Below are 15,628 nucleotides of genomic sequence, written 5' to 3' on the forward strand. Positions count from 1 at the left end.
ACATGAGAAATTTGGTGGGACTGTGAGTTCAACAGACTGTGTAATAAAATTTTTTGTTTGATTTTTTTCAACGATATTAGCCCTATGGTTATAGGAAATAGATTCTTTGCAGCTGTGACCTAAACTCTCTGGTTCTCAGACTAATTCTCAGAGCTTGAGAGACCTCAGTTTGTCCTTTTCTTTCTGTAAGTACTCAGTGTATTGAGTAGAATCTATCCATACTGCGGTTATTGGATCATCGTTACTGCCCTAACATTCAAGTGCAGCAGCTACTTGGGCTCTCAGAGTACTTGATTCACTCTTGCACTTCAACACAGTCACAGGTGACAATTCAGTTAATTGTGTTACCACCTCACACCATGGATTACTAGCATCCTATTTCCCATTAGCAATGTGCTTATTAGCCTTGTACTTAAACCCAATGGCCTGACCAAACCAATCCCACATCCCATGTTTGTAAGTCTATCTTCTGGGATCACCCTACTTTTGGTAACTATTCTGTGTCAGGGTCTGGTCAGGAAACAAAAATAAAGTAATTTGAACAAGAGAATATAAAGAATTACTAACTAATAATAAGAGATTAGCTGCTAAGGGGTAAAGAGAACTCTGAAGAATATAGGAAGAGCAGATATAGGGACAGTGATTACTTCTATACCTGAGGCAGACTGTGTAAGAAAGGGACAAATTTGGAAGACAGCCCACCCACAGTTGAGATTCAGACTTCTTTGAAAAAGGTAAAGCCGTAGTCCACTGGAGTGTGGAGAAGTTCCTGAGATGCTACAGGCTAAAGCTGACAAGGAGAAGTACCACTTGCTGGGGTACCAACACACTTTCTAGGAAGCTGCCCTGGGCAGTGCTAATGAAACTCACTAGGAAGCTGGCTGAGGTGACAGCGGAACTCACATAAAACCACCTGTGTGGTGCCACTGAAACTTGTGGGGTGAGCACCATTAGGTGTCCCACACACCAGCAGAGTACCACAGGTGCACGAAGAGAAGAACCAGGCACATTTTATTCACTGCTTTATCCCTGGAACCTGGTGCATAGTGTAGGTACTTTCAAATGATTGTTGAATGAGTAAGTGAGTGCAGTTCAAGATAGCATTACATTGTTGGTTAAATCTTTATCATGTATGATTCATCCAACTTAATTAAAGAAAAACTGCAGTTTTACCTGGTCAAACTGATGAAATGGATAAATGTGAAATTCTGAATGGTTGAGTTAAAGGAAACCTTACTTTATATAGTTTAAAGAAAATTGATCACCTGCTAGGGCACCGATGGAGCCCTCTTCTGAAGACTTTTATAACACACCCTTCTAAAGGATGGGCCACAGTTATGACCAATGCATGCAAAAGATAGAACACTTGTGTTTTTATTACATTTTTCAGAGCAGAGAAAATGCTACTGCATCAATTACCTGCAGTGATATCCTTTATTAGGCTAGCGCCTAATAAAACCAAAGAAGCAAAAGTTTGTCAGGTCTGTGATTCTGGCAGATTATTTGGTCTCGCCTCCCTCCTTGCTTGGTAACAGGATGTAAGGCGAAGGAGGAGGGAAATGTGCCTAAGGTGTGTGTTCAGTGAGAGGACTGAGGATTGAAACTTAAACCTCTTCCTGGCTGAAGGCTTCTGCAGTGCCTCGAGGTGGAGGATCTCTCCCCATGTCCAATTCTGTGCCAGGAGGTGGAGAGGAATACAGAAAAAATGGGAAACCCAAGCCTTCCAAGGACCCACTCTGCTGATAGAGTTCTTAACAGTATGTTAAGAAATCCTTCAGAATCTGAGGGAACCAGAAACAGGAAGAGAATAAAATGTTTGGACATTATTTTCCTTCTTGATTTGTGTGTGTTTTAGTGTTCCAAATAATATTCTATAGTGAGAATATTAACTATACATGACTAATTTGCACTACTTGGGAAAGTGGTTTTTCATCTTCAGTTTAGAACTAGAATGTCAGTTATCCATAGTTGTGTGGAATAAATTGGTAGAATGAGTAGAAGTCATTGAAATATGGGCGTGGACATGAATTCATTTTAACGTTCACATGTGGTTTCTATCACAGTTGAATTTTGATTATGGCTACTTGTAAATCATTTCTTCTGGCTTTAAATCTAAATCTTCTTAAAATCTACCATAATTTAAATACTTTCATATATATAATCTGTTTAAGAGAATGTGAACATAGAGATGAGATTCATTATGAGTTATTGACATTTTGAGGGAATCTTTTAATTCCTATTTTGTCTGAAGAAAGAGCCGCCTCCTTATATCCCTATAATTAGGCTAGCCGTATATCAGGTCATAGGTACTTGACAGTCATGGTTTATTGTATCTGTTGTCCTAACCTAATTATTAATAGTTGCTCCTTTTACTCTTAAGTGTCTTGGCCTACTCTGACCAGGCAGACTTAAGTCTGAATGAGCTGATCTAAATTAATGTAAATTTCTATTGTTTAATAGCCCTGAACATTTAGAAGAAGTAAATTATACACTGATTATAATATTTTAATATTCAGCAAAAATATAATGTGAATAAAATTAAATGGAACAAAGGTGTTGCAAAAAGTAGAATCTTAATTTATAGGTTGTATCTTTAAGAAAAATCCACCAGAGTACCAGTATTTTTATCTCCAGATGAATTTTTTTCCCTCCAAATTGCAATCATTTGTTCATTCAACAACCATTTATTGGGTACCATCTAGGTGTCAGGCACAGTATATCATTCTGGGAATACTGAATGGGAAGGCATAGTTCTTGTTCTCAAGTGGCTAACCATAGAGTGGATAAGCCAGATCTTATAGTCAGGTGTTTAAGTGTATGCACAGGCTGCCATGAGAACACTGAGGGCAGAAGTCCCTGTGTTTAAGAAGGGTTGTACCTGCAAATATTTCCTAGAGGAGTGACCCTGAAAGGATGAGTAAGCCTTGGGCAGGCAAACAGCGTGGAGGGAGCTAAGTAAGGTATTCTAGATGGATAGAACAGCTTATATAATAGAATAGAGGGCTGTGGGTAAGGAATAGTATGGGTAGCTGGGAAGTGGGATGCATGAGGTGGACTGGATGATTAATCATGTTGACTCATTATTTAAGCCTGGCTTGTATAGAATCCTGTGGGGTATAAATTTTCCCTGTAATCCATGGGTTAGGAGACGTTGAAGAGTTGTAAACCAGGAAATAATAGGAACATGTTTTATGTTAAGAAGAGGAGAGTCAGACTAGAGGCAGACTCTTTAGTAGGTTATTTGATCTTTCCATGGGCAGTCTGATTTCATCCAACACCCACTTACTCCCTCCACTGAACCCTGGATGGTTTTATGACATCGTTATCATTCTATCTTTGTATCAGTCTGTATCTCTTCTTTTTCAAAGATTTTATTTTTCCTTTTTCTCCCGAAAGTCCCCCGGTACATACTTGTGTGTTTTTAGTTGTGGGTCCTTCTAGTTGTGGCATGTGGGATGCTGCCTCAGCATGGCTCGATGAGTGGTGCCATGTCCGTGCCCAGGATCTGAACCAGCAAAACCCTGGGCCACCAAAGCGGAGCGCATGAACTTAACCACTCGGCCACGGGACCGGCCCTCAGTCTGTATCTCTAAAAAACGACCCAAACTACTGAGTACTTATGTGTAAGTTATATTTTACCAGGTTTTTGAGGGATATAAAGATGAATGGATAAATCAAAAGTCTCAAAATTTAATTTCAGAATTAAAATACTTTTTTAAAAATACCCTATTATTATTTTTCTTACTCTAGATGAATAGTCTGTGGCTCTAAAAAGTCTTGAGATCACACCAATAGTTAAGTGGCAGAGCCAGGATTGGAACCTTGATCTCTTGATTTGCAGTCCAGTTTTCTTTCTTTAATATCATATTAGATTATTTTTTGGATTTAGTTTAGATTTCTTTTCTGTCCTATGAAGAAACCCTCAGACAGATCTAGGCAAAATGTGTATTTTTTACTTTTTACATTTTATATTTCCTCAGTTTACTTACAATTATAACTAGGCAGTGTACATTTATATCTTTGTTGGCTGCCTACAGCTAGATTTTTTTTTAAATATGTAAAGCTTTTAGAATAGTATTTGGCTCATAAATCTCTCTTCTTTCTTGCTTTCTCTCCTCCCCTTTTTTTCTCTTTCTCTGCTTCTCTCTCTTACGCCACCTTACTCCCACTCTTCCATTCTTCCCTCTGTCCTCCCCAGGCCCCCCTTTGGTGTCCTTCTCAGGCACATTCTTTCAGGGAGGGAAAGAGGGCCACTGGTAGCCCAGGTGTATCCTTATGGCTGGCTCAAGATCCAAAATGTTTATGTATCAAATTTCTCCAAAGGACTTTGGACCTGCTTGAATCACAAGTCTACCCTTTTGGTCAGGAAGGCAAAACGCTATGGTCAACAGCCATACCAGGACCATCTGGAAGGGAATAGAGTGGTTCTGCTTTAGAAGGGAGGCAGGCAAACAAATCTTGAGGTCTTCTCTCTTTGGCCTTTGGCACTCTAGCTATTCTCTAGCTGCCTTCTGTGAAGAACTACTGCCCTCCACAAGTGTGTTCCAGCCAAATTAGTGTGGTCTTTATTTTCCCATTCTTGCCTATGGTCTTACCTCATATTTTGCTCTGCTCGATATCTTCCCAACTTTGTCTCTTTCTCAGTCTCCCAACTCCACTTAATTATATCCTCCTAACTATCCTTCCGAGTCCAATTAAAGTCTAATCTTCTACAGGAAGTATTCCAGATCATCCCACAGCCGTATCATGTAACCTTTCTTTAAATTCTGATAGCAATACTTAGTGCTTGCTATTGTAGACACTTATCCTGCATAACACGTAGTAGTTGTTGTAGGATTAGCAATAATTAAGTATATTTCTCATGGTTTTCTAAGCACTTTCACATATCCTGCCTCAACCTTATGAAGTAAGTAAGGCAGGTATTAGACATGAAAACTGAGGCTTGCATCTTTGGGCGTATCTTAAACCTTCCACTAACCTAGTACTTGCTGCTTTGTTTTCGTAGTGCCCAAGCACAGTGTATTGGGGATGAGAGTGATCAAAGCTCCATGAGAGCAAGACCTTTCACCATTTGGTTTGCTGCTCTATCACTAATACCTGGAATAGTGGCTAGCACATAGTGGGTGCTTAAATAGATAAATAAATGACCTGGACAAATGTGGTATGGTTTAAACTTCAGGGGTTTGCACTGGATGATCTCTAAGTGCCTTCTACTCTAAAGTTCTTAGGTTGCCACTAGAGGGAAAAAAAACAGATAAGGAAAGAGCCAAGGATATGAATAGTAGGGGTCACAGACTTGGGTTTTTGTTAGTAATATACAAATTGTGAGCAGCACTAATATTGCTTGTAAGAAAAGTACCTATCAATTAATAATTAAGAGTAAATAAGGTAACTCTTTTTTGATGCCTCTTATTTTTCTATTTCTTTTCTTGGACTCCCTGTAAATAACTAAAATCATATACACCAGCAGTATATAGCAGATAGAAAAAGAGACCAAAAAGTATTGAAAGGGTGAAGTTTGCCTGGGGAAAATTGAGATGAAGAACCTCAGTCTCTGTTTTTTTTATTATTTCGTATTTCTTGGTGCTGTTATTTCAGAGCTGCCTAGTCACCAGTGGATTAGTTCTTGCTGTCTTGTCTCTCTCCTGAGAATTTTACTTAGTGCCTGAGTCTTATTGTTTCAGTCAGCCTTTAGACTTCTTCTCCAGCACAGTCTACAAGCAAATATGTAGCCTATACAAAGTTGACCCTATATATCTGCTGAAATAGTGGTGAATACATACAAGGTATTACAGAAAATTAAACCACACAATTAACCCAGTTTGACCTCACTCAGCTCTCAAGAACTTCATTGTGTTGAAATGCCATTTAAAGTTGGTTCTCTTAAAGCTAGAGGAGGGACAGAATACTGGGGAGAGATCAAAAGGAGGGGGCGCGCTTAAACCTCTGGAGGAGCTGAGACGTGAATTTTACAGGACCACATGGCAGGATGTTTCAGTTCCTTCTGGTAGTATACTCCATATCTGAACTGTATTACTAAGTTTTTCTCTTCTCCTTGGCCCCAGGTGGTACCACAATAGGACGTGTGTTTACTTTTGTACTTTTGTCATTTATTGAGAGTTCCCCTAGGGAATAGCTATGTGTGGAACATCTCTATATCTGTTGTAGACTGTTACTGATGAAAGACAATTGTGATGATCAGTTTCCATCTTAAAAAGACACTTGTGACAAATACTGCGTAAAATTTGGAAAAGTCTCTTTCTTCTGAAGAACTGATGTACTTCCTTCTTTTATAACTTATAGCAGCAGAAGTTTCTTTGTTGTGTGCAGGTCAGTACACATACTCTCCAGGGAGAAACAATTCCTGCTAGTGGCTCTGGTTGACAGACGACACGGGAGGCCTGTGTCATTTACAAAGTTAACTCTCCCTTCAACAGATGAATTTCTTAGGGATTAGGTGTTTTGTTTATGTAAGAAGAGTGTTAGTTATAAAACGATAATTCAAATAATTAAAAATATATTATCCCCTTTCCATTCTTGCAGGCATGAAAAATAACTTAAAATCCACATGTTTATTATGCTTAAATAAAAAAGTTTATAGAAAAAGAAAATCCTCAGATATCTAACCTCCTCTCAGGAGATATTCCTGAAGGTACATTGCAGGAAATGCAAATCTAGGATAAATAATTGTGTTTCGTTCCTCTTCCCTCCTCTTTCCCCAAACCAGTTCATGTAGATGAAATCAGATTTGAATGATTCTGTGAAACAGGGCAACCCTGAAAGGGAAAATTTACACCTACAGGCAGCCTGATGAGTTGGTTAGTAATAAAAGAGGGACAGTCCTGCCACTTACCCTCACAGTTTGCCTTAAGATTAGCGATAGATGTATTAACCGTGGATCTTTTTATAAGTACCCCGTGGCTGGGCCTTCTCCTTCTCCCAGGTACATCTTCTTTGAGTCTTAGTCTGTTTTCCAGAAGCAAGGCAGTAGGGAAACTTCAAACATTACTGTAGCTATTCAGCCTTTCAAAACTCCTTTCCTCACTCCCACACACTTCTGAACAAAAGTTCTTCGCCCCTAACAAGGAGGTATGTACTAAAGGCGACTTGGAAGTGCTAGCCTTTTTTTTAAACAGCTTTATTGAGGTATAATTTACATACCATAAAATTCACCCATTAAAGTGTTCAAGTCAATGACTTTTAGTAAATTTATAGAGTTGTGCAGTTATCACCATAATTTATTTTTCAAATGTTTTTACCACCCTAAAAGTTCTCCTGAGCCCATTTACACTCAATCCCCATTCCTGCATACAGTCTAGGCAACCACTGATCTACCGCCTGTCTTTTTTAGTTGTGTCTTTTCTAGAAAGTTCATCTAAATGGAATCATACAATATATAGTCTTTTGTGTCTTGCTTTTCTCATTTAACATAATGCTTTTTAGGTTCATCCATGTTGAAGTGTTTATCAGCAGTTCATTTCCATTTACAGCTGAGTAGTATTTCTATATGTATGTACCATATTTTGTTTATCTGTTCACCAGTTGTTGAGTATTGGGTGTTTCCAATTTTTAGCTATTTGAGTAATGTGGCTGTAAACATTCATATATTAGTCTTTGTATAGACAGATACTTTCATTTCTCTTGGGTAGATACCTAGGAATAAAACTGTTGGGCCGTGTAGAAAGTCTGTGTTTTAACATTTTAAGAAACTGTCAATGTCTAGAAATAAACTCTTACATTTTTCAACAGAGGTGTCAAGATAAATCACTGACGGAAGAATACTCTTTTCAGTAAATGGTGCTAGGAAAACTGGATATCTGTATGCAAAAGAATGAAGTTGGGATCCTTCCCTAACACTGTATAAAAAATTAACTCAAAATGGATCTAGACCTAAATGTAAGGGGTAAAACTATAAAACTCTAGAAGAAAACGTAGGCATAAATCTTTATAACCTTGAATTAGTCAGTGGTTTCTTAGATTTGATACCAAAAGTATGTGACAAAAGAAAAGTAGATAAATTGAACTTAATCAAAATTAAAAACTTGGGGGTGAGCCCAGTAGCACAGTGGTTCTGCTTTGGTGGCCTGGGGTTCGCCAGTTTGGATCCCAGGTGTGGACCTATGTACTGCTTATGAAGCCATGCTGTGGCAGGTGTCCCTCATATAAAATAGAGGAAGATGGGCATGATGTTAGCTCAAGGCCAGTCTTCCTCAGCAAAAACGAGGAGGATTGGCAGATGTTAGCTCAGGGCTAATCTTCCTCAAAAAAAAAGAAGATTAAAAACTTACGTTCCAAGGATGTCGTCAAGAAAGTGAATCTTACATCTCAATAATAATATAAAAGGCTTATTTTAAAAATGGGTGATTTGAATAGACATTTCTTTAAAAAATAAAACATACAAATGACCAATTAGCACATGAAAAGATGCATAATATCATTAGTAGTTAGGGAAATGCAAATCAAAACCAAAATGAGATACCACTTCATACTCACATCTAGAATGGCTAAAATAAAAAGACGCATAATTGCAGGTGTTGGTGAAGATGTAGAGAAATTGAAGCCCTGATGCATTGCTGATGGGATTGTAAAATGATGGAGCCACTTTGAAATGTTCTTGAAATATTCTTGAATGTTCATAGCAGCATTGTTTACAATAACCAAAAATAGAAACAACCAAATGTCAACAGATGAATGGGTAAACAAAGTGTGGTATATCCATATAGCAGAATATTATTTGGCTATAAAAAGGGAATGAAGTTCTAATACATGCTACAACATGGATAAACCTTGGAAACGTTGTGCTAAATGAAAGAAGCCATTCACAAAAGGCTGTATATTGTATGATTATGATTATATGAAATATCTAGAATAGGCAAATCTATAGAAACAGAAAATAGATTAGTGATTGCTAGAGGCTAGGAGAAAGAGCGAAAGGAAAATGGGTATAGGATTTTTTTTTTTTAGAGTAATGAAAATGTTCTCAAGTTAGGCAGTGGTGATAGTTGTATAACTTTCTGAATATACCAAAAACCACTGGGTTCTACACATGAAAAGCATGAATTTATATCTCAATTAAGTTGTTATTAAAAAAAAGAAAAGGAAACCATCAAACTATTTTCCAAAGTAGCTGTACCATTTTACATTTCTTCCAAGAATGAAAGAGGCTTTCCGTTTGTCCACATCTTCTCAAATACCTGGTATTGTAAGTCTTTTTGATTTTTGCCATTTTAGTGGTTGTGCAGTGGTATCTTGTGCTGGTTTTAATTTGCATTTCCCTAACGATTGATGACGATGAGCTTCTTTTCATGTGCATATCGCCCGTTTGTATATTTCCTTTGGTGAAAATATCTTTTGAAATCTTTGCCCATTTTAAAATTGTTTATTTTGTAATTGTGTTGTAAGAGATTGCCTTTTTATGTCTCAATTTTTTATCATTAGATTCAACAAACAATAACATTTTAATAAATATAATCAGAACAAACGGTAGGGAAACAAAAACTGTACACATTGTTCATTACAAGTATAAGCAAAACTAAACAAAAAGTTAGAGTGAAATAGCTATTTCCCCATGTTAAATACCTAAACACAGTTTTGAACAATCACTATATTACCAGTAGTTAAGTTTTGTACCAAATATTTGCTACAAATATGTACCAGTATTTAAATTCGTATAAATATTGTTTTTAACATGATAAATGAACTTGTTTCTCTCGTTAAAACTGACCTAACGTAGAATGTAATTATAGTTGTGTTATAAGAGATTTTAGGGACCGGCCCGGTGGTGCAGTGGTTAAATTCGCACGTTCCGCTTCTGGGCGGCCTGGGGTTCTCTGGTTCGCATCCTGGGTGCGGACGTGGCACCGCTTGGCACACCATGCTGTGGTAGGCGTCCCACGTATAAAGTAGAGGAAGATGGGCACGATGTTAGCTCAGGGCCAGGCTTCCTCAGCAAAAAAGAGGAGGACTGGCAGTAGTTAGCTTAGGGCTAATCTTCCTCAAAAAAAAAAAAAAAAAGATTTTAATCTCTTCTGCATACAGGTCTTTATCAGATTTATGATTTGCAAATATTTTCTCCCAGTCTTTGGCTTCTCTTTTCATTTTCTTAATGGTATCTTTGAAAAGCAAACATTTTAAATTTTGATGCTGTCCAATTTATCAGTCTTGTCTTTTGTGGATTGTGCTTTTGGTGACATGCCTAAGAAATCTGTGTCTAATCCTCCAAGGTCACAGAGAGTTTTCTCCTCTTCTTCCCCAAGTTTTTTTTAATTTTAGCTCTTTGTATTTAGGTCTTTAATCTATTTGGAGTTAGTTTTTGCATATGGTGTGAGGTAAGTATCCAGCTGTTTTTGTACCATTTGTTGGAAAAGGTATCCTTTCCCCATTGAATTATATTGGCACCTTTGTTATAAACCAATTGACCAAAACAGTGTGTTGATTTCTTTCTAAACTCTGTTCTGTTCCATTTATCTTATGTACGTTCTATACACATTGACTCTGTTTCTGTACATTTGTAGTAACTTTTGAAATCAGGTAATATAAATCCTCCAGTTTGTTTTTATTGAAAATTGTTTGGGCTATTCTATTGTTTTTTCCATTTCCATATAAATTGTGGAATGAACTTGTTGGTATCTTCAAAACGTTCTGCTGGGATTTTTAATTGTCAGTTTGAGAATTTATTGGACAGTTTGAGAATTACCATCTTAACAATATTGAATCTTCCATTCATGAACATGGTTTATCTATCTTTCCCTTTAATTAGATCTGGGTTGGGTTTTTTTTTTTTTTGAGGAAGATTGTCCCTGAGCTAACATCTATGCCACTCTTCCTCTTTTTGCTTGAGGGAGATTTTCCCTGAGTAAACGTCTTTGCCAGTCTTCCTCTATTTTTTATGTGGGATGCTGCCACAGCTTGGATTGATGAGCGGTGTGTAGGTCTGCACCTGGGATCTGAACCCATGAACCCCGGGCTGCTGAAGCAGAGCGTGTGAACTCAACTGCTGTGCTACTGGGCCGGCACCAGATCAGACTTTTTGTTTTTAATTCCAATGACTTGAAATGATCGCTTTTCACAATTTTGTCCAATTTTATACTTGTTCTTTTGTGGATAAAAATCACTAACCTTCTTACATGTCCATAATGAGAAGTCCTCCTACAGTATTTTTAACCGTATAATAACTTATGTTTTCCAGTTCTTTATTTCCTTCTATCTTAAAATTTAAAAAATTTTTCTTCAAAGGCACTAGCTGGGTATGACTGTTTACTGTACTAGCTGTAGTACTCGTAGAAACTCAACTCTAGTGTAGGAGAAAGGTGATACCGTGTAACTTTTGTTTCATGTTTCTATTTGAAGGATCTCCAACTGAATTCCTTGAAGAGAACATGGCCTACCAGGGATATCAGAACTGGCCAGAAAATACAAACTTTTGCTTCCAACCCGAGCAAGTGGTGAATCCTATCCAGACTGGTAAGTGCAGGCTTAGCTGTGACTGCTGAATGTGAACTATGACATAAACGTGAAAAAGCCACAAATGCCACTCAGATAAAATGTTATAGCCTAAATAAAGCTCATAAAGCACAACCAAGGTATAATTAGTTCCCGTGAACATTTAGTTGACCCTTTCTCCTCTCTGTTTATCTGTTCTGAGACACATGTCCCTCTAGTTGTCTCCCCTTCAAAAACTGTTTTGAGTAAATTAACTGAAATTCATATTCATTGAAGACTAAATGATCAGCAGTAATTTAGAATTCTAATTCTTCCAAAAGGAATTATTACAGTAATAACAGCACCATTTGTTGAGTGCCTGTTTTGTGCCAGACATAGTGCTAGAGCCTTTATATACATATTATCTATTTTTCATATCTAACTCTGCCAAGTATGTGTTATCTTTATTTGACAGAAGAGAAAATGAAGAGTCATACCCAATTTCCTTAAAATTCAAACTAATCTATAGAGACAAAAAGCCTATCTGTAGTTGACTCGAGCTAGAAGTGGTGAGAGGAATGGAGTGAAAAAGAGCCTCAAAGCAATAGCATTGATACCTCCATGTCAAAGTTAACTAGATTGAGAGTCCGAGTTATTTGTTTCCACCTATGTGTGGCTTCTTTTTTTGCTGTCTAACTTAGAAGGTGCTCACAGCTGCTTCCAAATGATCTAGTACTTGATTTTCTATATCATTCTCCAGTTATTTGCTATCCTACATATATGGTAATTTTTAAAAACAGCTTTATTGAGATATAATTCACATACCATACAATTTGTCCATTTAAAGTGTACAATTCAGTTTATTTTGTTATATTCATACGTATGTACAGCCATCACCAGAGTTAATTTTAGAACATTTTTATCACCTCAAAAAGAAACCCTGTTCTCTTTAAATATCACCCCCTTTCTGTTTATCCACTCTAGCCGTGAGCAACCACTAATCTACTTTCTGTCTCCATAAATTTACCTATTGTGGACATTTTGTATAAATGGAATCATTTAATATGTGGTCTTTTGCAACTGGCTTTTTTCATTTAGCACAGTGTTTTCAAGGTTCATACATTTTGTGGCATGGATCAGTACTTTGTTCTTTTATACGGATGCATAATATTCCATTCTCTGGATATACTGTATTTTGTTTATCTGTTCATCAGTTGCTGGACATTTTGGTTTCCATTTTTTACTGTTGTGAATAAGGATGTTTTGAACATTCATATACAAGTTTTTGTGTAGACATTTATTTTCATTTCTCCTGGGTATATACCTAGATTGGAATTGCTGATCAGATGCTAACTATATGTTTAATCATTTGAGGAATTGCCAAGCTGTTTTCTAAAGCAACTGTACCATTGTATATTCCCACCAGTAATGTATGAGGTTTGCAATTCTTCCATATCCTTGAAAACACTTGCCTTTAAAAAAAATTATAGCTAACCTAGTGGATGTGAAATGGTATCTTATTGTCATTTTGATTTGCGTTTTCCTAGTGACTAGTGATGTTGGTTATCTTTTTATCTTTTTATGTGCTTATTGGCCATTTGTATATCTTCCTTGGAGAAATGTGTATTCAGATCCCTTCCCCCCCACCTCCCCTTTTGTTTTTGATGAGGAAGATTGGCCCTGAGCTAACATCTGTTGCCAATCTTTCTCTTTTTGCATGAGGAAGATTGTCACTGAGCTAACATCTATGCCAATCTTCCTCTATCTCAAATGTGGGACGCTGCCATAGCATGGCTTGATGAGCAGTGTGTAGGTCTGCACCCAGGATCCGAACCTGTGAACCCCTGGCCACCAAAGTAGAGCATGCAGACTTAATCACTACACCACCAGGCCGGACCCGTTTGCCCATTTTTTAATTGGTTTTTCTTTCTGTTGTGCTGTAAGAGTTCTTTATATATTCTGCATACTAGACCCTTACCAGATTTATGATTTGCAAATATTTTTTTCCCATTTTGTAGGTTGTCTTCTAATTTTCTTGATGTCCTTTGGTACACAAAAGTTTTTAATTTTGATGAAATCCGATTTATCTAGTTTTTCTTTTGTTGCTCATGCTTTGGTATCATATCTAAGAATCTATTGCCAAATCAGAGGTCATGAAGATGTATTGTTATGTTTTCTTCTAAAAATTTTATAGTTTTGGCTCTTGTTTTGAGGTCTTTGATCCACTGTGACTTAATTTTTGTATATGGTGAGAGATAGAGGTCCAGATGCCTTCTTTTGCATGTAGATATCCAGTTGTCCCAACTCCTTGTTTTGAAGACTATTTTTCCCCATTGAATGGTCTTGGCTCCCTTGTTGAAAATCTATTGACCATAGACACATGGTTTTGTTTCTCAACTCTTAGTTCCTTTCCATTGATCTATATATCTGTCCTTATGCTGTTACTATACTGTCACGATTACTGTTGCTTTGTGGTAAGTTTTGCAGTTGCAAAGTATGAGTCTTCCTACTTTGTTCTTTTTGATGATTGTTTTGGCTATTCCAAGTCCTTTGCAATTTCATGTGAATTTTAGAACCAGCTTGTCAATATCTATAAAGAAGTCAGCTGGGATTCTGATAGGAATTATGTTGAATCTGTAGATCAATTTGGGGAGTTTTGCCATTTTAGCAATGTTATCTTCCAAGCTATAAACATGGAATGTTTTTCCATTTGTTTATATCTTATGTCTTTCTACTATATTTTTGTAGTTTTCAGAGTATAATTTTTTTGCCTTTTTTTGGTGAGAAAGACTGGCCCTGAATTAACATCTGTTGCCAATCTTCCCTTTTTTCACTTGAGGAAGATTGTCACTGAGCTAGCGTCTGTGGCAGTCTTCCTCTATTTTTTGTATGTGGGATGCCACCACAGCATGGCTTGATGAGCAGTGTGTAGATCTGCATCTGAGATCTGAACCCACAAACCCTGGGCCACTGAAGTGGAGCACACGAAATTAACCACTACACCACCAGGCTATCCCCCAGAGTATAAATTTTATACTCCCTTTTGTACAACTTATTTCTAATATTCTTTTGATGCTATGAGTGAGTGGAGTTGTTTTCTTAATTGCATTTTCATGTTGTTTATTGCAAGGTATAGACATACAGTTGATTTTTGTATGTTGATCTTTTATCTTCTAGTTGTTTTTTAATGGATTCCTTAGGATTTTCTAACTGTAAGATTATCTCATCTACAAATGTAATTCACTTCTTCCTTTCCAATCTGGATACCACTGTTTCTTTTTCTTGCCTAATTGTCCTGGCTAGAACCTTCAGTATAGTGTTATATAGAATTGGTGAGAGCAGACATCCTTGTTTTGTCCTTGGTCTTAGCAGGAAAGCATCCAGTCTTTCACCTTTAAGTATCGTGTTAGCTGTGAGTTTTTTGTGAATGACATTTATCAGATTAAGGAAAATGCCTTCTATTCCTAATTTGTTGAGTGATTTATCATGAAAGGGTGTTGGATTTTGTCAAGTGGTTTTTCTGCATCTATTGAGATGATCATGCGGTTTTATTTTTCATTCTAGTGATATGTACATATTATGTTACTTGATTTCTGGGTATTAAACCAACCTTGCATTCTTGGGATGCTTCCCATTTGGTCATGGTGCATAATTTGTTTTATATGCTTGTACTTATATAAACATATTTGTTGAGGATTTTTGCATCTATATTCAGAGGGGATATTGATTTGTAGTTTTCTTGTGATGTCTTTGTCTAGTTTTGGTATCAGGGTAATACTGGTTTCAAAGAATGAGTTGGGAAGTGTTCTCCCCTTTTCAATTATTTTGGAAGTGTTTATGAAGAATTGGTTTTAATTCTTCTTTAAATGTTTGGTGGAGTTCATAAGTGAAGCCATCATGGCCAGGGCTTTTCTTTGTGAGTAGTTTTTAATTACTAATTCAAGTCAGGAAGTTACCTTCAAAGGAATGGTCAGTTTTGAGGTTAGAGAAAACTCAGAAGAGTATAATGTTCTGCAAGTCAGGTGTGGTAGCCAGCCTCCAAGATGGCTCCAATGATCCCCACCTCCTGGTATTCATAGCCTTGTGTTGTCACCTCCTACATTGTACCAGGCTTGGTCTATGTGACCAATAGAATAGATGGCAGAAATAATGGTATGTCATTTCTAAGATTAGGTTACAAAAGACATTGTGGCTTCCATCTTGATTA

General features: G+C 37.0%; 1 protein-coding gene across 50 annotated transcripts in view; it reads left to right on the forward strand.

The window, feature by feature from the left end:
* MAP4 (microtubule associated protein 4) overlaps positions 1–15,628 on the forward strand; it is a 186,869-nt gene that overhangs the window by 112,663 nt on the left and 58,578 nt on the right. For all 50 annotated transcript variants that reach the window (XM_070237762.1, XM_070237764.1, XM_070237774.1 and 47 more), the window contains one exon: positions 11,350–11,463. In XM_070237762.1, the coding sequence (XP_070093863.1) occupies positions 11,350–11,463 (114 nt within the window). The remainder of the gene's footprint in view (positions 1–11,349; positions 11,464–15,628) is intronic.

This window comes from Equus caballus, chromosome 16, assembly GCF_041296265.1.
Source record: "Equus caballus isolate H_3958 breed thoroughbred chromosome 16, TB-T2T, whole genome shotgun sequence".
Classification (NCBI taxonomy): domain Eukaryota; kingdom Metazoa; phylum Chordata; class Mammalia; order Perissodactyla; family Equidae; genus Equus; species Equus caballus.